At 46.3% G+C, this 27,611-nt stretch overlaps 1 protein-coding gene across 1 annotated transcript in view; it reads left to right on the forward strand.

Annotated features, from left to right (window-relative positions):
- Positions 1-5,105: 5,105 nt before the first annotated feature.
- Positions 5,106-27,611, forward strand: part of STUM (stum, mechanosensory transduction mediator homolog) — a gene marked incomplete at both ends in the record, with an annotated part of 60,105 nt that continues 37,599 nt past the window's right edge. Inside the window, one exon of the mRNA XM_082677917.1 lies at positions 5,106-5,313. Within this exon, the coding sequence (XP_082534043.1) occupies positions 5,106-5,313 (208 nt within the window). The remainder of the gene's footprint in view (positions 5,314-27,611) is intronic.

Below are 27,611 nucleotides of genomic sequence, written 5' to 3' on the forward strand. Positions count from 1 at the left end.
AAAAGCCATCACATCCATAAATTCCTTTTTTCTCCTCTAAGTTAAATTGGAGTCGGGTTTTTCTATCACTTGGGGTGAAAAGGCTCCTGCCTCAGTTGCCATTTATTGAGTATCTTGCACATATTTTTCTCCCTTAATCCCGACACTTACACAAATGAGATAAGTATTATTTACAGTTTTGGAAACTGAGGCTCAGAGAAGTTAAGAAATTGTTTAAATACAGGGAACTCCAAATACAGTCTGTCTTTCTACTGCCAAGGCTACGATGTAGTCTTTTCCAAAAGGAGACATCCTAGTTGATATATGAACTCCGTGTACAATTTGGAAGATGACTTAAGCAAAAAAAAAAAATTTCAGCTAAAAAGGGGTTCAAAGCTGAGGTACTTTATTCAGCTGAGGACAGAACAAAGCCAAACAACAGATTTTATCTTCATGACCCAATGCATGGCCTAGATGTATTTGGCTGATGTAATCAACTGTTTGCTCTGTTTCCTCTGCTGTATTTGTGTCTGATTTGGGGGCGGGGAGATTATTTTTTAAGGTTTCAACTTTTTTGGAGACCTCTTACTACCTGAAGTAGCTTAGATCTTAAACTCACCTTCAAACGTGTCATGGTCACCATGTCAAATAGATATAAACCCCTTGCAAGAGGGCTTAAGAAAAAAGAGAAAGCACAAATGACCAATATCAGGACTGAAAGAGGAGACATCATTACAGATTTCACAGACATTAAAAAGATAATAAAAGGATATTATGAATAATTTTATGCTAACACATTCAATAATTTAGGTGAAATGGGACAAATTCCTTGAAAATGGACACAGTAGGTGAGATTTTTGAGCTGGGATTCCAGTGAGCTGAACCTCCTAACAGCCAAATCTAATAGGCATTTTCGGCGTCTTACTCGACCTTTCTATGGCATTTGACACGGCTGACCGCTCCTCCTTAAAAATCTTCCTCTTTGGCTCCCATGAAACACTCTTAGTGTTTCTCCTTTAAAACCTCCTTCTCCCTCCTCTCTTTCTGCTTGGTTTCAGTAGCCTCTGGTGAGTTTCCTGGAAACTCTAGTCTTCTTATTCCACATTTGCGTTACTCCATAGGGCTTTAAGTATTATTTGTATGCTGAGGGCTCCAAAGTCTGCAGCCCAAATAGCTTTACTGAGACTCACACTGACTGGCAGTCAAGACAGCTGGTTATATAATCAACAAGTGCCCACCACCCCTTGGCTGTCCTCAGCCCCTCAAACTCAACTTTCCGCTTTGTCTGCTAATAAAATCACTATTATTTGGGAACTATCCCTTCCCTATCCCCATCCATGGAGGTCAGGAAGAGTCCTTCCTCTCATGAGCCCTAATTTTACACTGTCAACTGAGGAACAAAAACAAACAAAAAAAAACCCATAAATAATGCACAACCTAAAAGTTGTTGGTTATGTTGTATTAGGGGAACTTACTGATGACTATAGCCTGGGAAATAGCCTCTCAGATAGCTCTGAAGGACTCTTTTAAAGAGGTAAGGGAGGAGCTGGGATGTATAGGAATTTTCGTTGAAAAACAAACAAACATGGAGTCCAGCATCAAAAGATTACTGCCAGTCACAAAAAATAGACATCTCAAGTTAATAATTTTAGTGCTTTTCTATGTCTGGAAAGATGCAAGAGTCTGGGCTCATTGAAATTATACCTTTGATACGCATCTTAACTACCTAGGGCCAGTATCCCGTTTCCCTCCATCCTGAATTCCCCTCAGGGCGCACCGTCAGGGTGGCAACAGTAACGGATGGCTTGATGGAGGGCAACATTCGTTGTTTACTGATATAACAGAAACATTTTTTTTTTTTTGGTCTACAACCCCCTCGAATCCATCCTCCACACTGTTGACTGAGTGGTCCTTCCCCCAAACCATATCTCATTAGGGTAGTTTTAGAACCAGGGCTCAAATTCTTTGACATTACTCCATTGAGAGGTATGGTGTCCTCCATTTGAATCTAAGCAGGATTGCGACTGCTTCGATCAACAGAGCCCGCAGAACTGACACTGTGTGACTTCTGAGGTTAGGGCAGAAGGTCCACACAGCTTCCACTGGTCCTGCGATGCCCACTCTGGGGAAGTTTCTCCCAGAACCCAGCCACCACATTGTGAAAAGTCCACGTCACGTGGAACGGCCATATGTAGATGCTCTACGGAACAGTCCCAGCTGAGCCAGCTGTTAGGTTATCCCAGTCAAGGTATCAGAGTTGAGAATCCTTTTGGAAGTGGACCCTCTAGCCACAGCTGTTCCAGCTGCCACCGTTGGAGTCCTCTCAGCTCCAGACATAATAAAGCAAAGAAGACCTGTCTGAGCTGCACTCTGTCCAATTTCCTGATCCACAGAATTTGTGATCATAACAAAATAGCTGTGTCTGTGGGTAGTTTGTTACATAGTAACTAGAATATTCAATTCATGCCACATGCCTGCTTAAAATGTTGCAGTGAAGGCTTCCCTGGTGGTGCAGTGGTTAAGAATCTGCCTGCCAATGCAGGGGATACGGGTTCGAACCTTGGTCTGGGAAGATCCCACATGCCACGGAGCAACTAAGCCTGTATGCCACAACTACTGAGCCTGGGCTCTAGAGCCCGTGAGCCACAACTACTGAGCCTGCGTGCCACAACTACTGAGCCCACGAGCCACAACTACTGAAGCCCGCCTGCCTAGAGCCCATGCTCCGCAACAAGAGAAGCCACTGCAATGAGAAGCCCATGCACCACAATAAAGAGTAGCCCCCACTCGCCACAACTAGAGAGACCCCATGCAGCAACGAAGACCCAACGCAGCCAAAAATAAATAAAATTATATTAAAAAAATGTTGCAGTGATTCCATATAATCCAAATTCCTTTGCCAGTCATTACTTGGTTCCTGCCCACTCCACCAGAGCCATCTTTAGCCCCTGCCCATACCAGCCTTAGTTCTGCCACACTTGAAATCCTGAAATGTTCCTACTTTTCTAGGTTTCCATGCCTTCATACATGCTGTTGCTCTGCCTAGATGTCTTTCTGACGTCCATTCTAGATATTAAGAAAATCATCTAGAAAACTGGAGGATGTAAATCCATTTCCTTCCCTGAAACCGTTTTAGTGGCCCTAAAAGCATTCAGGTGCTTTGCAAAAGAATGTTCAAAGAATGTTTACTTAACCTCTCTGTGCTCCAATCTTCCCATTGGTAAAATGGGGTAATAAATAATACTTACTTCACAGAGTGTGGTAAGGCTTAACTGAGTTAAAATATGTAAAGTGCTTAGTGCCCGGCAGACTGCTTGGATAAATAAATGTTTGTTTAAAATAAAATAAATCTCCTGCAAGTAGTTAACTGTAGTCTTTGCTCAAATCTCATGTACTATCACCGTCTTTGGGAAACCTCCTGACGCCTCCCCTCCGTAGCTGTTTTCACAGATGGTTCCATGTTTTCCCAGCACCTTCAGCTTACCCAGCTACAGCATTCATCACCGTCTGTAATTCTGTCCCTTGTAGTTGTTAGTATCTATCAGTTCCTCTATTAGACTCTTGAAGTCAGGGGCTGGGTTTTACTCCTTTCCCTCTCCGCAGAATCCAAGTCATATTAGGTCTTCAATAAGTAAGTATTAAACTGAATATTGCTTTGATTTTACAGTCACAGTAACTCAAGCCCATAAGAGGTTAAATGAGTTCTTTTAAGTCATACAGGTAATTAGCGGCCGAATAGAGACGAACGTTTCGGTCCTGTTCACTTCTGACTGCCAGGCCTAACTAGTTACTGTGTGTGTGTGTGCACCAGTATCACCACTACCCTCTGCTGACCATCTGCTTTTAAAATTATTTTATTCAGATACCCATAAAGTAATACCCATGGTTCTTTTTAGCATCCTTCTTCGGAGTCCCTGGGTTGTTTGGGGATTATTCAATCACCATTTTTCCTGGAGAAAGAGGGTTACTGAAAAGGAAGGGGATTTATGCAGACAATTTGCTGAACATCTGGATAATTCTGATGCCTTGAATCCCTCCCTAACATAAGAGGCGGTTGCTTTCGTTCATTTTTTCCAGGTGTGGAGGTGAAGGTGGCGTTATTCAGGAAATCTGATTAAACATGGGGCCTCCTGGTGCCGGCTTAGACCCGGCCCGGCCACATCCTTCTGCTTCTACCAATTGCTGCATTATCAACACCAGACGGCGCTGTGTCTTCGCTGGCTTTTTAAACACCAGGTCCAGCTCACAAAAGCCCCAGGTTTCTCCCAGAACTGTTCAGGGGATGGTCCCCAACACCCACCTCCCCAACCCCAGTTCCGAGCAACAGGCTCATTTCTTTTAGCTTTTCGCATCTGTGTGTGTGTGTGTGTGTGTGTGTGTGTGTGTGTGTATGTAAGGAAGGGTCCCATTTAAACTAGTCTCATGGACCTGTTTGAAAAGCTGCGTCTCCTGCTTTCAGCTCGATTATCGATCCTAAAATCGCTTTTTCTCTGACTCAAGTCCATTTAAATCAGAACGAATTTAAAGCGTACTAGATACCAGGCGCGGCGCGTTCCTTGCCTCCATCTCCCTAGCGTTAAATGCATCCTCCGGAGTAAAGGACTCAACCTCGAAGCCTTTCCCCGCCGTGCCAGCCGAGAGCACACGCCCAATTCGCGGTGTCCTTGGCTGCGGTTCCCTCCTGGTTCACCTGTCTGGGGAGCGAGACGTGTGTCCATTCCTCCCAATAGCTGGACACCAGCTCCCTCTGCGTTCCTCTTCTACTTTCTTTCCTCCTCCCTGATTTGTAAGTGGTATTTTGGGGGGTGGGGGCAGCGGAGGGGAGGGCGGGGAAGGGGCCCCGCGGGGAGGGGCGTCGGAGCGCTGTCACCGAGTGTCACGCCGCCCTCCCCGCCCCTCCGCCGGGGCTGTGGGAGCGCAGCGGAGCGCGCGGCAGAGGGCCGGGCGCTTGGGGACGCGGGAGTGCGGGGCTCTGGGCGAGCCGCGCGGCACACCGAGCACGCTGGACGCCTGAGCTCGGCGCGGAGCCCGGAGCCCCGAGCCCGGAGCCGGCCGCCACCCGCCTCCTGTGCACTGGGCGGCAGTCCCGGCCGCGGCAGCCCGGCTCCCGGGGAGCGCGCCCCGCCATGGAGCCTTCGCACAAAGACGCTGAGACGGCGGCAGCGGCGGCGGCGGTGGCTGCGGTGGCGGCGGCGGACCGGGGGACGTCCTCGTCCAGCGGGGTGGTGGTGCAGGTCCGCGAGAAGAAGGGCCCCCTGCGCGCCGCCATCCCCTACATGCCCTTCCCCGTGGCCGTCATCTGTCTCTTCCTCAACACTTTCGTGCCCGGACTGGGTAAGACGCGGCGGCCGCGACCCCTGCGCCCCGGGCACCGGCGCGGGAGGGCGGCAGGGGAGGCGCCGGGGAGGGACCCTCGGACGGCAACCACGGGCGGCATGTGCTGCGCCGGCGCTCCCAGCGCCCTCTGGCAGGTGGCAGAAGCGCCTGGAGTGGGCGCCCGGAGGGAGGCGCGGCGAAGGGCTCCTGACACACCTTTCACCTTCTCCGACCTGGGAGCCAGGTGATCCGGGCCCAAAGAGCCAGAAACTTTGCCGGGAATGTTGGATCACGCGGGCGGCGGCCCGGGCGGCTCTCTCGGCCCTGGCTAGGTTCCCCTCCAAGCGCCCCCAAATCCTGTCTTTTCCCTCCGCCGCGCTCGCCCCCCTACGAGCTCCTGTCTCGGAGGGGCGCGGGCCCCCAGCCGGAAGAGCGTTGGGGCCGTGGGTGGGGGTGACCAAGGTCTCGGGCATTCGAGAAGTCGGCCGAGCTATGGAAAAGCGGGGCGAGCCCGGATAGAAGGGTCCTCTCAGCCCCGCCTGCGTTCGCACGGTGCTGGGCGTGTGTGGGCGAGAGCTCTTCAGCCAGAGTCTCCCCCACCTCCTTCCCGAGTGCCCGCGATTCCGCCGGCAGCCCCGCAGGACGCCGAGGGGAAGGGGGATGATTTTGTTAGTTTAGATGCCTGTGGGTTTGAACCGCACTTGGCCAGAGGCGACCCCATAACTCCATCCCATCACTTCCGTTCCTGAGAAAGTGGAGAGAGCGCGGTTGTAATTCGGTGTCGGACTTTGGCTGCCTGCAGGGTCCTTGATAGCACCAGTGTCCCAAATTTTAACACAGAGGCCCATCACAGAGATGGGAGTGCCGAAGAGGGCATAAAGGGAGGAAATGCTAGGTTTCCTTGACCCTCCCTCTCCTAACCCCACGCCCAAATCTGTCTGCGCGCCCTCCCCGCCACTCCCAGCTTGCCAGCTTGGCACCGTCTGTTCTTCCGTGCTAAGTGCACCACCCCCCCAATTCCATGCGGGACTGGAGAGGCAGGCACCTCTGTGCCCAGGAGAAAGCTTGCCACTCGTAAGGCTCCAAGTTCCCAAGAACAGAGGTCAGCTAGGAGTGGTTTTCTGTTTTGCTTTGGCCTTTCTCACGGCCCCGCTCTCAGCCAGCTCTGCAGGGTCCTCTGCAGCACTGATAGCGAAGATCACACCCACCCACGCAGGTCCCGTTCACTTTCCCCTTCGTGCTCACCTTTCTGCCCCCTGGGGGGAGGTGGGGGGCTGTGGCCAGAGCAGCGTATCTGTCTGAGCAGGAAGTTAGGTGGTCTTTAGTTGGGCGTCCGCCTTGTTGGTGCCTTCATCAGCCTGGTTGGTGTCATCAGGGCGGCTCTCTTAGTACATTTAGACACGGTGGGGACGCAAGCGATGTTAATTTAAGTTGTCAGAAATCCCCACCTGCTGGAGTAAAAACACACTGCCTGTCCATCTCTCCGGGGATGGGAAGATCACGAGCAGGGATGTGTCTCGATTCCACTTTTCTTAAAGTGGTGAAGCAAATGCCATCTTATGGTCTTTGAGGAAAGAAGCACATTGGGGCCTGGTGGGAGGAGCTACGTCAAGTCTCTGCTGGCTGAGGCCACAGCGCCTGTGCACCTGCGCCCGCCCTCCTGGGTCTGCCTCACTAGGTCCCTTTCCCACCCTTAGCCCTGCTGCCACGCCCCCTGCCCTTCTGCCCCCCTGCCCTGGGCATCCAGCTCTTCTCTCTTTACACTTCCCTTTGTTAGATCAGAATCCTATGGGATTTTTGTAAGAAACCTTTCTAAGAAGCCAGAAGAAAATAAAGAGGAAATAAAGCAAACTACAAAAGTAATAAAACAGGCTGAGATGAGCCATGGGTGTACAGACTTAGGAATTTTCAATGACGAAATCCAGGCCTTTTATCATTTTGTTTTGACTATCATTGTACAGTGGACTGAGTGCACAGGCCCCTGCCCCTCTCCACCCTGAAGGGGTTCCAGATCTTTGTTGGTGTTTCATATCTGTGAGTCAGGGATGCGTGTCTCTCCAGGTTGCTGGGAGGATGAAATGAGATTACGTAAAGCTCAGGGTCTGGCCGTTAGAGAGTGTTCCGGAGACCGTGGGTCCCTGTGGCTCTTTGCCCTTCTACAGAGCTGAGCGCTACTCCCATCTCTGGTATGTGGGGCCGCCCCCGGGACCTTTCTTCTGAGTACTTATTGATCTCTCTGTTCCCCTCGACCTGCGGTAGAGTCCTGGACGGCAAAGCAGCCCAGGCAAAACTTGCAGGCTTTTTTTTTTTTTTTTTGCACTGCCCCCTCCCCAGTGGTTTGAATGGTCCCAGCTCTCAGAAATTTTTCCCTCAACCCAGATCTACCTCTCCAGGTCCTCCTGGCTCATCTGATGCTCCTGCAAAAACTGAGTATTCGTGTCTGGCTCTGCCCTTTGAAGAAGCGAAGCTTCTTTTAATGCATTCACTCATTCATTCGACAAACACAGAGCACCCACCACATGCCCGGCACTGGGGATGTGATGATGAATAAATCAGTCAAGATGTCATAGATAGTTGAGGGAAATTGGTGCAAACTTTGTTTACATTTGAAAGTGCCATGATGGCAGCAGGAAGAGTATTTGAGCAGTAATTGATTCTTCCAGGGTTGGGGTGGGTGTCCAGAGAAAGCCTCCCAGAGGGAGTAGTATTGGGTTAGACTTTGCTGAGCGTATCCATCACGAGGCCCCAAGCACTTGCCAGCCTCACTTCACTCCCACTCTCTGGAAACTGGTCACAGCATTGGCCCAAAGAGCTCTTCTTTTTTCTGGAAGCTTCCTTACCTGCAAGTCCTCTCCTCATTTGCAAATTGGATGAGAGTGCCAGTGTTAGGCTGAATGCAGGCACGGTTTTTCTCTGGTAGAGTGTCTCAGGTCCACCCAGTCTGCAGGACCTGCCATGGAGAAGCCCAGTCCTTTCAGTTCCCTGGTGCCTTCTCCACCCAAGCAACAGTGCTGTTGGGATAACATACATAAGAGGGATGTTTCCTTTCCTGGGGAGTGGATGGGAAGGAGAAGTCATTTATGATCGCTCTGACACCTCATTGGAACAATGCAAAATAAATTTGAAAAATGGATGATGGTAATTTCCTATTCAGTGAAAGTCTACTAATAAAGACCATGGACCTTCATAGTCCAACTGGTAGGGCATTTATAAGTACACACAATTACTCACACATGTCATGGAAGTTCACCGTTATGCCCCCAAATCGCCAGAGGGTTTATCTATTGGTTAGGATCCAAATGATACTTTCATATTTGAAAACTGTTATTTATCTTTATTGACTTGGTGAAATGAAAATGTTGATAACTCAGATAGTGGCAGGGAAAGTTGGACAGAGAAGAACTTCCAGTGACTGTTAACCATTCCATCAGATTAATGTTGGATATTAATCTACTGTTGAATATTCATAAATATTTAATCTGTCCCTAATATATTGCCTACTTTTTGACACTCAGCTAAGGTCTTGCTTCCCTGGTCAGAGCACCACAGGTTGGCTCAGCTTCTCTCTCTCTTTCCTTTAAGCCTGAGCCTCTAGTTGATGATGAACCATGCCCTACCCTGTGGCATCTTTTGTATTGTTGCCTTTTTATTATTGCTTCAAGAGTTTATTATTTGTCTATCTAGATAGATTGTAAGTTCCTTGAGAGCAGGAACCATTTAAAATTTCTCCTTGATATACTATCAACATGCTATTTATGGAATGCACACTGACCAGAATTTTACTCCTTGAATAGGCATTAGAGATCATCTCACCCAATGCCTTTATTTTATATAGAAGTGAGTCAGGCCGGAGGATCAAAAGACCAAGGAAGTTTACATCCTACTCAACCTTTTTAAGGAAATCATTTGAGGGTGTATTTCAGCAAAACAAGAGAGTAAACCAAGAAAGAAGATATGAGATCCAGGGAATAATGTATCCAATTCAGGGTAGACATGAAAAGCCACGCAGGATAAAATTGTTCAGCAAGCCTGCAAAGCAGTCAGTCTTCATTAGAATGGGAGGGTAGAAGGCTCCAGGAAGCAGGTTTCTGAGGATGATGTGAGGAGGGGACATTCCACAGAGTAGAGAATATTATTGGTATACTGCAAGAGATTAAAGTTGTGATACAAAACAGAAAGCAAGCAAGAAAAACAGAAGGCAATTAGTAACTGCAGTAAAGACAAAAAGCTATGCAAAAGCATTAATAGGCTCAAATGAAGCAACCTACCCAATTATATCAGGAGGCCAGTAGGCTTCAAAAAGAATAGAAGATTCCAAACAATCAATGAGAAAGAATTTGAGGATACTAGGGATATGATGTAGAAAGCACATGTTTCTTCTACCAACAATAAAAAAGAGAGGTAATAACAACTTCAGGAAAAGTAACAACAAAAAATTATTAAAGATATAGCTCAAATAGGAAGCAAATCAAAATGTGGCCTGATTTTAAGCAAGTGGTGGAACGTAAGGAAAGCTCTTTTAAGTGCATAGAATCTGTCATTGGAACAGTGGTGCACTGTATGGGCTCTTAGCTTCCCTTTGATTCTGTAGTGACGAATATTTGCTTAGTCATAATGATATAAATGCTCCTCAGTTTTGTGGGTTTTTCCCCACATCTTTATTGGAGTATAAATGCTTTACAATGTTGTGTTAGTTTCTGCTGTACAACACAGTGAATCAGCTATATGTATACATATATCCCCATAACCCCTCCCTCTTGAGCCTCCCTCCCACCTTCCCTACCCCATCCCTCTAGGTGGTCACAAAGCACTGAGCTGATCTCCCTGTGCCATGCAGCAGCTTCCCACTAGCCATCCATTTCACATTTGGTAATGTTTATACATCAATGGTACTCTTTCACTTTATCTCAGTTTCCCCTTCCCTCTTGTGCCTTCAAGTCTGCTCTCTACATCTGCGTCTTTATTCCTGCCCTGCCACTAGGTTCATCAGTACTGCTTTTTAAAATTTCATATAAATGCGTTAGCATACGGTATTTGTTTTTCTCTTTCTGGCTTACTTCACTCTGTATGACAGATGCTAGGTCCATCACTACAAATAACTCAATTTCATTCCTTTTTATGGCTGAGTAATATTCCATTGTATGTATGTGCCACACTTCTTTATCCAATCATCTGTTGATGGACATTTAGGTTGCTTCCATGTCTTGGCTATTGTAAATAGTGCTGCAGTGAACATTGGGGTGCATGTCTCTTTATTTTTTTAATTTATTTATTTTGCGGTATGCGGGCCCCTCACTGCTGTGGCCTCTCTTGCTGCGGAGCACAGGCTCTGGATGCGCAGGCTCAGCGGCCATGGCTCACGGGCCTAGCTGCTCCACGGCATGTGGGATCTTCCCGAACCAGGGCATGAACCCGTGCCCCCTGCATCGGCGGGCAGACTCTCAACCACTGTGCCACCAGGGAAGCCCCTGTTCATAGATGTTTTGATGATGGCCATTCTGACTGGTGTGAGGTGATACCTAATTGTGGTGTTGATTTGCATTTCTCTAATAATTAGTGATGCTGAGCATCTTTTCATGCATTTGTTGGCCATCTGTAGGTCTTCTTTGGAGAAATGTCTATTTAGGTCTTTTGCCCATTTTTGGACTGGGCTGTTTGTTTTTGTGATATTGAGCTGCATGAGCTGCTTGTATATTTTAGAGATTAATCATTTGTCAGCTGCTTCATTTGCAAATATTTTCTCCCATTCTGAGTGTTGTCTTTTCATCTTGTTTATGGTTTCCCTTGCTGTGCAAAAGCTTTTAAGTTTCATTAGGTCCCATTTGTTTATTTTTGTTTTTATTTCCCTTATTCTAGGAGGTGGGTCAAAAAGGATCTTACTGTGACTTATGTCATAGAGTGTTCTGCCTATGGTTTCCTTTAAGAGTTTTATAGTGTCTAGCCTTACACTTAGGTCTTTAATCCATTTTGAGTTTATTTTTGTGTATGGTGTTAGGGTGTGTTCTAATTTCATTCTTTTATATGTAGCTGTCCATTTTTCCCAGCACCACCTTATTGAAGAGGCTGTCTTTTCTCCATTGTATATTCTTGCCTCCTTTATCAAAGATAAGGTGACCATATGTGTGTGGGTTTGTCTCTAGGCTTTCTATCTTGTTCCATTGATCTACATTTCTGTTTTTGTGCCAGTACCATACTGTCTTGATTACTGTAGTTTTGCAGTATAGTCTGAAGTCAGGGAGCCTGATTCCTCCAGCTTTGTTTTTCTTTCTCAAGATTGCCTTGGCTATTCGGGGTCTTTTGTGCTTTCATACAAATTGTAAAATTTCTTTTTTTTTAATTAATTAATTTTTATTTTTATTTATTTTTGGCTGTGTTGGGTCTTCATCGCCGTGCGTGGGCTTTCTCTACATGCAGCGAGTGGGGACTACTCTTCATTGTGGTGCGTGGGCTTCTCATCATGGTGGCTTCTCTTGTTGTGGAGCATAGGCTCTAGGCATGCAGGCTTCAGTAGTTGTAGCACGTGGGCTCAGTAGTTGTGGCTCGCAGGCTCTAGAGCACAGGCTCAGTAGTTGTGGTGCATGGGCTTAGTTGCTCCACGACATGTGGGATCTTCCTGGACCAGGGCTCGAACACATGTCCCCTGTATTGAGGCGGATTCTTAATTACTGTGCCACATGGGAAGCCCACAAATTGTAAAATTTCTTGTTCTAGTTCTGTGAAAAATGGCTTCGGTAATTTGATGGGGATTGCATTGAACCTGTAGATTGCTTTGGGTAGTATAGTCATTTTCACAATATTGATTCTTCCAATCCAGGAGCATGGTCTGTCTCTCCCTCTGTTTATATTACCTTTGAGTTCTTTCATCAGTGTTTTATAGTTTTCTATGTACAGGTCTTTTGCCTCCTTGAGTACGTTTATTCCTAGGTATTTTATTCTTTTTGTTGTGATGGTAAATGGGATTGTTTCCTTAATTTCTCTTTCTGACCTTTCATTGTTAGTGTATAGGAATGCAAGAGATTTCTGTTCATTAATTTTGTATCCTGCAACCTTACCAAATTCATTGATTAGTTCTAGTAGTTTTCTGGTGGCATCTTTAGGATTTTCTCTGTATAGTATCATGTCATTGGCAAACAGTGACAATTTTACTTCTTCTTTTCCCATTTGTATTCCTTTTATTTCTTTTTCTTCCCTGATTGCCATGGCTAGGACTTCCAATACTATGTTGAATAACAGTGGCAAGAGTGGACATCCTTGTCTTGTTCCTGATCTTAGAGGAAATGCTTTCAGTTTTTCACCATTGAGAATGATGTTTGGTGTGAGTTTGTCGTATGTGGCTTTTATTATGTTGAGGTAGGTTCCCTCTATGCCCACTTTCTGGAGAGTTTTTATCATAAATTGGTGTTGAATTTTGTCAAAAGCTTTTTCTGCATCTGTTGCAGAGATGAAGAGATGACATATAGTTTTTATTCTTCAATTTGTTAATATGGTGTATCACATTGTTTTGCGTATATTGAAGAATCCTTGCATCCCTGGGATAAATCCCACTTGGTCATGATGTATCATTCTTTTAATGTGTTGTTGGATTCTGTTTGCTAGTATTTTGTTGAGGATTTTTGTGTCTGTGTTCATCAGTGATATTGGTCTATAATTTTTTTTGTGTGTGTGTGATATCTTTGTCTGGTTTTGGTATCAGGGTGATGGTAGCCTCGTAGAACGACTTTGGGAGTGTTCTTCCCTCCACAATGTTTTGGAAGAGTTTGAGAAGGATAAGTGTCACTCTTCTCTAAAAGTTTGATAGGATTCACCTGTGAAGCCATCTGGTCCTGGACTTTTGTTTGTTGGAAGATTTTTAATTACAGTTTCAATTTAATTACCTGTGATTGGTCTGTTTATATTTTCTAATCCTTCCTGGTTCAATTTTGGAAGGTTGTACTTTTCCACGAATTTGTCCATTTCTTTCAGGTTGTCCATTTTATTGGCGTATAGTTGCTTGTAGTAGTCTCTTATGATCTTTTGTATTCTGTGGTGTCAGTTGTAATCTCTCCTTTTTCATTTCTAATTTTATTGATTTGTGTCCTCTCCCTCTTTGTTTTTGATTATTCTGGATAAAGGTTTATCAATTCTGTTTATCTTCTCAAAGAACCAGCTTTTAGTTTTATTGATCTTTGCTATTTTCTTTGTTTCTATTTCATTTATTTCTACTCTGATCTTTATGTTTTCTTTCCTTCCACTAATTTTGGATTTTGTTTGTTCTTCTTTTTCTAGTTGCTTTAGGTGTAAGGTTAGATTGTTTATTTGAGATTTTTCTGGTTTCTTGAGGTGAGCTTGAATTGCTATGAACTTCCCTCTTAGAACTGCTTTTGCTGCGTCCCATAGGTTTTGGATCATCGTGTTTTTGTTATCATTTGTTTCTAGGTATTTTTTGATTTCCTCTTTGATTTCCTCAGTGATCTCTTGGTTATTTAGCAGTGCACTGATTAGCCTCCATGTATTTGTGTTTTTTCCTGTTTTTTTCCTGTAACTGATTTCTAATCTCATAGTGTTATGGTCGGAAAAGATGCCTGATACAATTTCAATTTTCTTAAATTTTCCAAGGTTTGATTGTGACCCAAAATGTGATCTATTCTGGAGAACTTTCTGTGTGCATTTGAGAAGAAAGTGTATTTTTCCACTTTCGGGTGGAATGTCCTAAAAATATCAATTAAGTCTATCTGGTCTATTGTGTCATTTAAAGCTTGTGTTTCCTTATTTATTTTTTGTCTAGATGACCTGTCTGTTGGTGTAAGTGGGGTGTTAAAGTCCCCCACCATTATTGCCTTACTGTCGATTTCTCCTTTTATGGCTGTTAGCATTTGCCTTATGTATTGAGGTGGTCCTATGTTGGGTGCATAAAAATTTATAATCGTTACGTTTTCTTCTTGGATAGATCCCTTGATCAAATGTAGTAAAAAGACTCTTGTAACAGTCTTTATTTTAAAGTCTATTTTATCTGATATGAGTATTGCTACTCCAGCTTTCTTGTGATTTTGATTTGCATGGATATCTTTTTCCATCCCCTCACTTTCAGTCTGTATGCATCCCTAGGTCTGAAGTGCATCTCTTGTAGATAGCATATATAAGGGTCTTGTTTTTGTATCCATTCAGCCAGTCTATGTCTTTTGGTTGGAGCATTTAATCCATTGACATTCAAGGTGATTATCAAGATGTATGTTCCTATTACCATTTTCTTAATTGATTTGGGTTTGTTTTTGTGGGTCCTTTTCTTCTCTGGTGTTTCTCGCTTAAAGAAGTTCCTTTAGCATTTGCTGTAAAGCTGGTTTGGTGCTGCTGAATTCTCATAGATTTTGCTTGTCTGTAAAGCTTTTGATTTCTCCAATGAATCTGAATGAGATCCTTGCTGGGTAGAGTGATCTTGGTTGTAGGTTTTTGCCTTTCATCACTTTAAATATGTCCTGCCACTCCCTTCTGGCTTGCAGAGTTTCTGCTGAAAGATCAGCTGTTAACCTTATGGGGATTCCCTTGTGTGTTGTTTGTTACTTTTCCCTTGCTACTTTTAATATTTTTTCTTTGTATTTAATTTTTGATAGTTTGATTAATATGTGTCTCAGCATGTTTCTCGTTGGGTTTATCCTGTATGGGACTCTTTGAGCTTCCTGGATTTGATTGACTATTTCCTTTCCCATGTTAGGGAAGTTTTTGACTATAATCTCTTCAAATATTTTCTCAGTCCCTTTCTTTCTCTCTTCTTCTTCTGGGACCCCTATAATTCGAATGTTGGTGCGTTTAATGTTGTCCCAGAGGTCTCTGAGACTGTCCTCAATTCTTTTCATTCTTTTTTCTTTATTCTGCTTACTGGCAGTTATTTCCACCATTTTATCTTCCAGGTCAGTTATCCTTTCTTCTGCCTCAGTTATTCTGTTATTGATTCCTTCTAGAGTATTTTTAATTTCAGTAATTGTGTTGTTCATCACTGTTTGTTTGCTCTTTAGTTCTTCTAGATCGGTGTTGAATGTTTCTGTTGTATTTTCTCCATTCTGTTCCTGAGATTTTGGATCATCTTTACCATCATTACTCTGAATTCTTTTTCAGGCAGGTTGTCTATTTCATCTTCATTTATTTGGTCTTGTAGGTTTTTACCTTACTTCTTCATCTGTAACATTTTCTTGTTGTTTCTATTTTTTTTTTTTGATGGGTGTGGCTGTATTCCTGTTTTACTGGTTGTTTGACCTGAGGTGTCCAGCACTGGAGTTTGCAGGCAGTTGGATAGGGCTGGGTCTTGGTGCTGAGATGAGGACCTCCAGGAGGCCTCACTCTGATTAATATTCCCTGTGGTCCGAGGTTCTCTGTTAGTCCAGTGGTTTGGACTCAGAGCTCCCACCACAGGAGTTCAGGCCTGACCTCCGGCCTGGGAACCAAGATCCCGCAAGTTGTGTGGCGTTGCAAAAAAAAAAAAAAAAAAAAGGAGCAATACAATAATAAAGAATAATAAACAAAATAAAATTAGAAAGATAAAAAATATATTAGGAAAAATAAAAATATAATTGAAACAACTGCAACAAGGTAAAATAAAACCACAACAGAAAAAAAAAAATCCTTGGCTGTGGAGGCGGAGTTTAGGTGGGGGTGGAACTTAGGCAGGGGCAGGGTTTATGGTGGGGCGAGACCTAGGCAGAGGGGCGGGTGATGTTTGAGTGTGGGGCGGGGCATCTGCTTAGGACCTGCCCAGAAGGGCAGAGGCAGCACGTGGAAAGGAGGGCCTCTGGAGTGTGGAGTTTCGGAGTTTGGAGGTAAGGCCCTGGGTGGGGTTTAGGCCCAGCGTGATGGAGGGGGTCTCCGAGTGTAGAGGTGGGGCCCTGGGTGGGGGTGCAAGGGCGGGGCTTGGGCCCTGCACGGGAGGAGGGAGGCTCCGAGAGCAGAGGATTGGCCTGGGAACCCAACAGGCTCCCTGGTGCCCAAGTGGACAGGGAAAGCACTGGCCGCTTTCCCTTCTGTTCCTCCATGCCACCCCACCCATGGTCTCCCCCAGGGTCTCCTCTGTCCCTGCTGGACCTCTAATGGTGGGTGGGTCCTGCTGGGTGTAGGAACTCCTCCCCTCCCCCAGCCACCCCTCAGGGGTGCCAGTCCTGTAGTTCCGGCCTGTACTTTTGCTCCCCCTTCCCTCCTTCCCACTCCCTCAGGACCCACATAGCTGGAGGGGGCCTAGGTGGGCAGAGGATCAGGCCCGGGATCTCAGCAGGTTCCTGGGGGTCCAAGTGGGCAGGGGAAACCTGGCCACCCTCCCTTTTGATCCTTCACCCTCCCAATCGTCCCCCAATGTTCCCTTCGGATGTGGGATCCCTTCTCCCCCAGCCATCCCTCAGGGGCGCCAGTTCCGTCTGGCCTCCACTACTCCTCCCCCTTCACTCCCGCCATGCCCCACGGCCTACCTGGTCACTGGAGGTTCCTCCCGTCCCCTTAGGTGTAAGTGGTCCCCCACAGGTGCCTGGTATGTGCCCTAGTTGTGCAGAGACGCGAATTCCACGTTCTCCTAGTCCGCCATCTTGATTCCGCCCTCCTCAGTGGTTTTCAACTTTTAAAACCAACCACAGGCAAAGCACTGAAGAGTACTTAATAATAGCTATAAAGGAGTGTGAAAGATTTTTTTTACCTTGGCAATATAAAATTTAAAAAAAAAAACAGCTTGTAGAAGTTGGCAGGTAGATTGTGATAGATTAAATTATTGTTCCCACTTAGCCACTGAAAGATGACGGCACATCTCCACTTAATGCCCTGCGGCTCGCCACGATTCCTGTGGGAGGGGACTACTTCGTTTCCTGCGCGTCGATATCAGGCTTGGCCATGTGACTTGCTTTGGCCAGTTGAGTGAGTGGAAGTGACATAGGCCATGCCTGAGCAGACATCTTCAGAGGTATTGAGGTTCTGCCACTGTTCTTTTCCCTCTCTCACGAGAATGGCAGGTCTCAGATGGGGGCTGCTCTTTAACCTGGCTCCCAGAATAAAGAGGGTATCAGAAGCAGAGCATGACATGTCACATGAGTGAGTAATAAGCCTGAGTTACTGAGATTTTTCTGTTGTTGTGTTAGTGTTGTTATTGTCCCAGCACAGCCTACCAAAGCTGACTAATGTGTGGAGGGTGGAGTAGAGATGTGAATACCCTCCTCATGTGGAGTGAGTGATCAAGACATACTGTCTGTAGTTGCTAGACCAAGAAATAGACTACCAAGGAAATCAACAGGTGCACTGAAATACAGTAGCGATGTCTTGGGACAATGGGATAATGTGGGAACAAGAGTAGAAGGGAGATGAGGAATGGTTAAGTAAGCTAACTCTTATGTATCATAGCAGAAAGTCAATAAATGATGTCTGAAGTTGATAAGACAGAAAAAGCAACATAAGCCTACTCTGGAGATTAGGAAAACACCAGAAGAATTCCCACTCTTTCAGACATCATCAATTTTCCTTTGTCTAGTGACTCATTATTAGCACATATACATACTGAAATTGTCTCCCATCATTTTGAAATAGGATCTCTTGATCCCACACCCACCTCTGCCCATTGCCCATCTCTCTGTTCCCCTTTGTGGCTCAGTCCCCTGAAAGAGTTGTCTAGATTTGTTGTCATCAATCCCTCTTCCCTCATTTTCTCTGGAACCCACTCTAAGCATGTTTTTACCTCCATCAGTCACCTAAATTGCACTTATCAGCATCACCAGTCTCCTCCAGATTTTCTGAATCCAGTGGTCAATTCGGCCGTCAACTTCCCAGACCTCTCAGTCGCATTGGACACAATTGCTCACTCCCTCCTCCAAACACTGTCTTCACTCGGCTTCTGGAACATCACCCTCTCCTAGTTTTCTTTATACCTTGTGACTCCTTCTCTGTTCCCTTTGCTCATCTCATCAGCGTCTAAACTTGGGAGTTCCCCAGGGCACTTGATCTTCTTGCTCTCGATCTTCTCTTTGACCTTGATCTCTTTTCTGCCTACACCACCGCCCTCCCCCGATGTTCATGCTGAGTCTCCTGGCTTTACATTGCATCCTTGTGATGATGACTCCCAGATCCAGATCTCCAGCTCAGACCTCTCCCTTGACCTCCGGAGTTTTATACCCAACTGACTTCTCAATATCTCCCCTTGGAAAGCAAAAGGCATCATAGACTTAACTTATCCAAAACCAAACTTCTGATTTTCTTCCCCAAACTTACTTCTCCCTCGTCTTTCCCCATCGCAGCAAATGGCATCCTTCCAGTAGCTCAGGCCAAAAGCTGGGATTCATCCTTGACTCCTCTTTTTCTCACACCCCACGCCCAGTCTGTCAGGAAACACTTGGCTCTGCTTTCGTAATGTAGTCAGTATCTGACCACTTCTCACCATCTTGTGTCTACTTCACTGGTCCAAGCCTCCATCTTCTCCAGAGTGCAGTGGCCTCTTAACGGGCTGCTTGCCCATACTGACCTCCCTTATAGTCTGTCCTCAACGTGGCAATAAGAGGGATCCTTTTAAAACACAAGTGAATCAGATAATGTTACCTTTGGGCTGGAAACCCTCCAATGGCTCTCACGTCACTCAAGTAAAATCTCAGGTCCTCATGATGACCCACGTGGCCCTAGGCCAGAACTGTTAAAAAGAAATATAACATGAGCCACAGGTGTAATCTTAAAATTTCTGGTACCTATATTATAAAAAAAGTAAAAAGGAACAGGTGAAATTAACTTTATTAGTATATTGTACTTAACCCAGTATATCCAAAATTTCATCATTCAATGCATTTTTTTTTTTTTTTTTTTTTGCTGCATTGTGTCCTCGTTGCTGCACGCGGGCTTTCTCTAGTTGCGGCGAGCGGAGGCTACTCTTGGTTGCGGTGTGTGAGCTTCTCATTGCAGTGGCTTCTCTTGTTACACAGCATAGGTTCTAGGCGCACGGACTTCAGTAGTTGTGGTATGTGGGCTCAGTAGTTGTGGCTTGCGGGCTTAGTTGCTCCGCGGCATGTAGGATCTTCCCGGACCAGGGCTCGAACCCGTGTCTCCTGCATTGGCAGGTGGATTCTTAACCACTGCGCCACCAGGAAAGCCCTCAATGCATTTCAATATGAGAAATTTATTTTCTCACAGTTCTGGAAGCTGGAAGCCCAAGGTCAAGGTATTAGCAGGGTTGGTTTCTCCTGAGTTCTGTCTCCTTGGTTTGTAGACAACCACTTTCCCCCATGTGTCTTTACGTGGTCTTCTGTCTGTGTGTCTCTGTGTCCAGATCTCCTCTTCTTATAAGGACACCAGTCATATGAGGTTAGGGCCCATCCTCAAGACCTCATTTTAAGTTATTTACCTCTTTAAAGACCTTATCTCCAAACACAGTCGCATTCTGAGGCACTGGGAGTTAGGACTTCAACATAGGAGTTTTGAGGGGACACAGCTCAGCCCATAACACCTTCCAGACGATCTTACTTAAAATTGTGGCTCTCCTCCTCCTCCCCAGACTCCCTATCTTTCCCTAGTTCATTTTCCTTAAGAGCGCTCTCACTATCAAACATACGGTCTACTGCAGGGACCCTGTCCCCTTTGACCTTGCATCTCAGCAGGAGCACAGTGCACATCTGGGGAGTGATGTGCTCTGTAGTAGGCACTGAGTCAACTGTCCTCTGATCAGCACACCCCTGGGTCTACACCTGACTGCAGCACAGACTTCCTTAGTATCACCTGCTGACTGACCACGTCCACTCCCCACAGCAGCTCCGTTTCTTGCAACATCTGGGAAGAAATGTGGATGCTATTTACATTATTGAACCGGACCTGGTCACCCCTCAAAGTATCGCTGCCCAGGCTGTGACCCAACTCACTACGGGATACGTCCCATGGGAGACTCACTGAGCGAGTGTCGCTTGGCACAGTGACATTTATACATTGGCTTTTAAGTGATGCTGCAATATATAGGCAGGCAGGTAGGGTAAATACAGTGGGGCGACCTGGAGGGCACTGGACTAAATCACATCTCCAGTTGCGCATCAGATTCATGAAGCCACGAGGTGTTGTGGAAAGGGGGTGAACTAGAAGTTAGGAGGCCCCAGAGCTAGTTCTGATTTTTCAGATCCGTGCAGCCCTGAGCCCCTTCACCTCTCTGAGCCCATTTCCCCATCCGTGAAACGGAAATAGTCCCCGCTCTGCCACCTCGCAGGGTCGTTTATGTTCTGTTTAACCACGAAGCACTCCATGGTCAGAAAGGGGGTTATCACTACCAGTTAACATTAACAAAATGTCCTTTGTTCCCAAGTTCATCCTGGGCTTTTCCTCACAGTGGCACGAGGGCGAGCGGGAGAGCTGTAAGCAGGGCAGCTTTTTCAGCATCTGGTCCCATGTGGCTCAGAGCTGAGACCTGGGACCTCCTGCTGGGCACTGCTGGGACCTCCCATACCCAACACGCTGGGGGCAAGGGGGCAACAGCGCACATTCTCTAGGGCTTGGTTTACCATTTACCAGAAGGTTCTGCCATTATAACCCCCAAACCCTGGGTCTCTGAGAGGGACGTGTCTCTGAGGCCGACTCTGCCGTTTGGTAAAAGGCTGTGGGAGCATCAAACTGGAGAATGAATGTGTGCCTGTGTATCTGGACACGCAGACACATGCACAAATGCCCCGCAAGCTTTACCTGTAGTTATCTTACTGTAAAAGTTAGACAGGTCCTAGGTTTGTGTTTGAACTTCCCAGCTCATGATTCCAGGGAAACCGTTTATTCATCCTGGAGGCCATGTAGGTGGTTTGTAGCCCTGAAGCCCTATCACCTGGGCAACGGGCAGAGGTCGGCCTTGGGAGGATGTATTTTTATTGAAGTTTAGTAGATTTACAACATTACATTAGTTTCAGGTTACGACATAGTGATTCAGTGTTTTTATAGATTTAAAGTTATTACAAAGTTTGGCTATATTCCCTGTGTTGTATAATATATCCTTGTTGCTTATTGATTCTATACATAGTAGTTTGTATCTCTAATAGACTTGCCCCTAACTTGCCCCTCCGCCTTTGCCTCTCTCCAGTGGTAACCACTAGTTTGTTCTCTCTGTGTTTCTGCTTTGTTATATTCATTCATTTGTTTTACTTTTTTAGATTCCACATATCAGTGATATCATACAGTATTTGTCTCTGTCTGACGTATTTCACTAAGCATAATACCCTCCAGGTCCACCCACGTTGTTGCAAATAGCAGAATTTCATTTTTTAAAATTTAGTTTATGGAAGTATAGTTGATTTACAGTGTTGTGTTCATTTCTGCTGTACAGCGAAGTGATTCAGTTATGCATAAATATATATTCTTTTCCATTATGGTTTATCACAGGATATTGAATGTAGCTCCCTGTGCTATACAGTTAAGACCTTGTTGTTTATCCATCCTATATATAGTAGTTTGCCTCTGCTAATCCCAAACTCGCAATCCTTCCCTCTCCCCCCTTCCCCCTCCTTGGCAACCACAATGCTGTTCTCTATTTCTGTGAGCCTATTTTTGTTCTGTAGATAGGTTCATTTGTGTCGTATTTTAGATTCATATAAGTGATATCACGTGGTATTAGCCTTTCTCTTTCTGACTTACTTCACTTAGCATGATAATCTCTAGGTCCACCCATGTTTTTGCAAATGGCGTTATTTCATTCTTTCTTATGGCTGAGTAATATTCCATTGTGTATATATACCACATCATCCATTTGTCTATTGGTGGATACTTATAAGCATTTATTTTATGAAAGGTCTTAAATTCATTGAAGAAGTCATTTTTCTTGAAAAGAAAAAAATGACATGAGACCAGGGCTGTCCTGGAACCTGGACTGTGTAGGGGCCACGGCCAGGTCTTCTGTAGGCTTTGGTCTTCACTGACTGAGAAGTTTGACCCCAAAGCCAAGAATAATTTGGTGTTTGTGGACAAGAGCCTGTCAGCTGTCCTAAAATCTCAACAAAGAAAATGGTCCCCTTTTCCCAGGGCCAGGCAGCTTTAGGGCTGTCCAACCCCTTCACTTTACAAAGAAGAGGTCTCCTCCCGGACCGAAGGCTCTTACCCACAATCTCACGTCACTTACCCCAGCCCAAGGTCTTCCTGCCCACTCCAGTGCCTGGCTTGTACTGGAGGGTTAATTACTATTTGTCGAATTAAATGAGTGTGTGGCTATTATAAAGACCTGATGAGGGCTGCAGGAGACAATACATGACTTGTCAGTGATCACATCCGATCCCACCACCTGAACCTTCTTTTTCTCACTGACCCAGCCTTTTTCCCTTCATAACAGCTTTATTGAGATATAGCTACATAAAATAAACGTCACTCTTTCAATGTGTACAACTCAGTGGTTTGTAGTCTATTCAGAGCCTTTTGTTCCTTCCCCTGCCCTGCTTTCCAATTCCACCATTTGGCCCGTCTCCTTTGAGAACCTCGGAAGCTTCATGTGACAAGAACACCTTCAGGCAGGTGGTTTTGAGGAAGAGTGATTGTCTGGGTACCTTTTTCTCAGAGTTCTGCTAGTCAGCAATCCGCATCTCAGAAGGCGAGGCCCAGATGGGCGAGACGCGAGCCGCTTGGAGGCTTTCAGAAGAAACATTTTTTGGGAGGTTGTCATGTTTTATTTTCTGTTTTGTTTTAAAAAGAAGCGTCTCACCAAGAGGGAAAACTTTCTCAATGAAAAACGTAAAAGCATGGCGCCAGTGGCATAAGTTGAAACGTGGGCCATTTCCGAGGTGGAGTGAGCCCCTCCCTCTGGAGACAGATGGGCTCTGGCCCTGGTTGTGGGTGTTGCATTGGCCCGAGAAGAGTTCCCCTTAGTCCAGGCGGCAGAAGGGAGTGCCCACAGCACCTCAGGTGGACATGGGTCTTCCTGGGCAACAGCTCAGTGCACCTATGGTTTTAGTAGAATTTCTATGCTAGTAGATTAAGCCATGTCTGCCCATGGCTCAGCTCTGCCCATTTCATTCTTCTGCTCTGAAACCTTCAATAGCTCCCTCTTGTCCACAGACTAAGTTCACATTCCACGTTAGACCCACCAGGATTCAATGAACTTCACCTATTCTTTCCCTCCCTTTTACTGAATCAAACCGGACGACTTGCTTTTATGGTTCTGCCCACGCCTTTTTGCTCCTCTGTACCCCCGCCTGGAACACCCTTCTCCACCATTGTGTCCAAATCCTGCCCAGCTTCCAGGCCCACCTCCAGCGCCCTGCCGCTCCAAGCTTTTCTTGACCGTTTCCGTGTGGGGAGCTCCTCCTTCCTGGGGCTGTCAGGCCACTTAGGACATTTCTCTTGCTCCCCTTAAATTCTGTTCTGCTGTTAGTGTCTTAATCTTCTCGTATGAATCATCTCCTTGAGCGGAGGGGCCGTGCTTTATCACTTCAACCTCCCACAGCACCTAGCACGGCCCAGTAGGCATTTGTTGAAGGAAAGATGTGTGTGCAGACTGACTTCTGGTTGTGAAGGTGGAGTCAAGAGCGTGTCCTGGCCCCGTTAACCTAGTGAGTGTGTCTCTTACCCAAGGGACATAGGCTCTCGTGTCACTTCTCAGCCTTCCCGGCTCAGAGGGAAGGATGGGATCCAGTTCTCAGGGCTGAGGCAGGACTGGAGGAGTGTGGTACACGCTGTACCACAACATGTGTGTCTCTGGTGGGTCCTTGGTGTTCCAGCCACTCAGGGGAGGGATGTGGCGCAGGGGAGGGATGTTGGCCGCCCCCGTCGCTGGGCCAGAGGGCTTGCTCTGTGGGGAATTCACTGAGGACGGTCACCATGTGACTGGGAAGAGCTGGGTCCGAACCCATCCTTTCAAGTTGCTCAGCCAACAACTGAGAAGCGTGGGCGGGGAGGGGGAGGAGGAGGGCGGAGCAGCGGAGGCGATCAAGCTTCGTAAACCATTTTAATAAAGATTGCTTTGGGCAATAGCCATCAAATTAAACCTAAGGGGACATTTTGATGAGAAGCAGGATATCTGCGTGATCTTCAAGTGTCTCTCCACAGAATGCTCATTGCTTGCGAGGGGAAAAAAATCATAGAGCAGAGAAAGCAGACTGCATCTTGACTGGGTGAACAAAATAACATTACCTGGACCTTGAGAACGTCATGCTAGGTGAAAGAAGCCAGTCACAAAGGACCCTATATTGTACGATTCCATTTATGTGAAATGTCCAGAATGGGCCAATCTGCAGAGACAGAAAATAGCTGTCGGGGGAGGAGTGGCACGGCTGGGAGGACATGGGGAATGATTGCTAATGAGTACGGGGTTTCTCTTTCAGGTGATAAAAAATGTTCTGAAATTGATTGTGGTGATAGTGGCACAACCTGAATATACTAAAAGCCACTGAATGATTCAATGGGTGAATGCTATGGTGTATGAATCATATCTCAATAAAGCTGTTAAAAAAATTAGCATCACCAAGGAGTATCGCATGCCTCCTGATGTGACATCCTGAGAGGGACACATCACTACTTTTGTGGTATCCTAGCCAGGGGTGCATAATCTGAATCTATTCATGAGGAAATATCAGAAAAGCCCCAAATCAAGGGGCATTCAAAATACCTGGGCTGTATTCTTCAAAAACATCACCGTTATGAAAGATTAAAGGAGACAGAAAACCATGACCACTAAATAGAAAGCATAATCTTCGGGGTATTGGATTCTGTACCGGAGGGAAAAAGAATACCAATAAGGACATTATTGAGACAGTTGATAAAATCGAAATATGGACTGTAGATTAGAAAGAGTATTGTATCCATGTTATGTTTCCTAAAATCAGTAACTGTGCTGGGGATACATAAGAGAATACCTTTGTCTTTGGAAGCACGCTGAAGTATTAAGGGATAAAAAGCCAAGATGTATGCAGCCTTGTTTACAAATAGTTCAGGAAAAAAGATACCACTATGTAAAGAGAAAGGGAGAGAAAAACAAAAGAAATACAGTCAAGTGTTAAAATCTGGTAATCTGGGCAAAGGGTAGACACGATTTTTCTATATTATTCTTGAAACTTTTCTGTAAGTTTGAAAGTATTTTCTAATAGGTTAAAAATTATATGGTTAAAAGCCGAACGTTCTGAACTCACATAGTTCAGATATAACAATTGCACCTAAATTTAAACTACTGTACCCTATGTAAGTGCTTTCCTATCACTTCAAGTCTACCAGCTGTAATTCACTCAGGGGCTGCCTGGGGCCATGGGAACAAAGTCATGGTACAAGGTGGCATTGGCTTGCAGGGTCCAGACGCCCAAAAGAGATTCTCTCAGGGATGCCAACCATTAAAATCCCAAGGAGGCACAGAAGCTTCTTGCAGACATTTGGGAGCGTGAACCGTTCCTCTGTTCCATCAGCACATCAATCAAGTACAACAGGCTTGATCATAACTAAAGTGAGTTTCCGGGGAGGCTGGGGCCCGTGGGCAGTGCACACAGCTAGCCCGCCTTGCAGTGACTAGTTGGGACTGACCCGGCTACATTCCCAGCCTTCCTTTGGGGCCGGTCAGGCATCTGAATGCTTCAGCCAGAGCTGGAGCAGGTCCCGATGCTGCAGAGCTATTTTGGAGAAGTCTTTCTTGTCTTGGTAATTCCTCTTTTTGACATCTCAGTGTGGAGTCCAAGAATCATTCGTGGACCTCAAAGAAACCAGCCTCAAGCCGACAACCAATGACCACACCATGCCGGGAGGGCACGGGAGAGCCTACCCTTGGCCTCGGCTACTCTGAGGGGTCATGTGGATAGAATACACAAGTGGAATCTTTTCAGGGATCATCCTGTGGCCTGACTCAGGAAGGAGAAAAATAAACATAACCATCTTAGGCCCTAAAGCTGGGGTTCTGAGGCTTAAGGCAGAAGGGGGGCGGGTAGTGGCTGATACACCAAAGCTCACAAGCTGGGCGTGGCCAGGTTTCCAAAGTCTAGGACCTCAGTGTCTGTGGCTGGACTCTGAGTCCATCCTGAGGAGAGGGGCCTCACTCTGGGGCTTGGGAATTGATTTGGGCTAAAGGAAAGCAGAGAAAGCAATGGCCTGGGCAAGATCCCCAATTGCTTGGGCCCACGGTTGGGTAGGATGGCTGTGTGTCTTGTTTTTGGTTTTTGGTTTTCTTGTACACTTTTTTTTTTTGGCCACGCAGCTTGTGGGAACTTAGTTTGCCGACCAGGGCTGGAACCCACGCCCCCTGCATTGGAAGCGTGAAGTCTTAACCACTGGACCACCAGGGAAGTCCCATGGCTGTGTGTTTTATTTTCCCCACCGGCGTCTCTGAGCCCAACGTAAACCTGCCACAGGGTGCCGTCAATGATCCTGTGCGGGTTCCCCTGAGGACAAGAGCTGGTCTACCCCATGTCAGGATGTAGGTACTTGGAGATGGACCCACACACTCCTTAAAGGTAGACCTAGGAAGGAAGGAGTGAGCAGTTATGTCTCCCCTGTGCTGTTTGCGTTCCATCATTTCATATTCTGCATGGGGTTCCTCACCCACCACCCCCAGGCATCAGGGGATCGGCCATGGGAGAAATGCACGTGGTTCTTAGCATAAGTCTGAAGACAATGAAAACTGACTGGTGGTAGGGGATACGGTGATGGGTAGGATATGCCTTAAAACTGAGCATTTATTTACTCTTTTGGATTATCTGGCCTACCTGCTGCTCTAACTTTGGGTTTTCTAATCTATCACATGGGTTCGACTTGTCTCTTCAACTACACCTCTTTTGTGTCATCCCCTAGAGTGTGGTCCAGCGCAGAGCACAGAGCAGGATCCCAGCCACACTCGCTGACTGATAATAAGCTGGGAAGGAGCGTGGCCCCCGCTGGGCTGAGATCTGGCATCCCAGCTTCTCATTCCAGATCTGTCGCTAACCGTACCTTCGGCCCGTTGGCGCTCACCTCCCTGATGGGCCCTGCTCTGTACTCCTCCGAAGCAAGAGTGATTATTATTCTTGCCTCCTTGTTTGCGCTGAGATAGTTAACGACATAAGATCAAGGTCACATGCACCCTGTCCCTTTAAGTCAGGAAGTGAATGGGGGCTCTGCTCCAGCAGCTTGTCTGGCTCGTCCCACCCACGCAGTCCGGCTGATCTGCTTTCATGCTCTGAGGGCACGAGGCTTGCCCTTGCCGAGGTGGGCAGCAGCGGAGGCTTCCACATCCTTCCTCCTGTCCCCCATCCGTTCTCAACTCATCCCTGGCCTTGAGGCTGACCTCTCCGTGACCTCACCTGCTCCAGGCGCGTTGGCCAACGGGAGGCACCGGCAGGGGATGGAGCAAAGGAACAGAGAGGTGGGATGTTGCCCCTCGGGCTCCCTTCGGCTTGTGTATTGACCATGGTTTCTATCCTGCACCCCCCTTCCTCCACCCA

This window comes from Grampus griseus (genome assembly GCF_964374135.1).
Source record: "Grampus griseus genome assembly, chromosome: 1".
Classification (NCBI taxonomy): domain Eukaryota; kingdom Metazoa; phylum Chordata; class Mammalia; order Artiodactyla; family Delphinidae; genus Grampus; species Grampus griseus.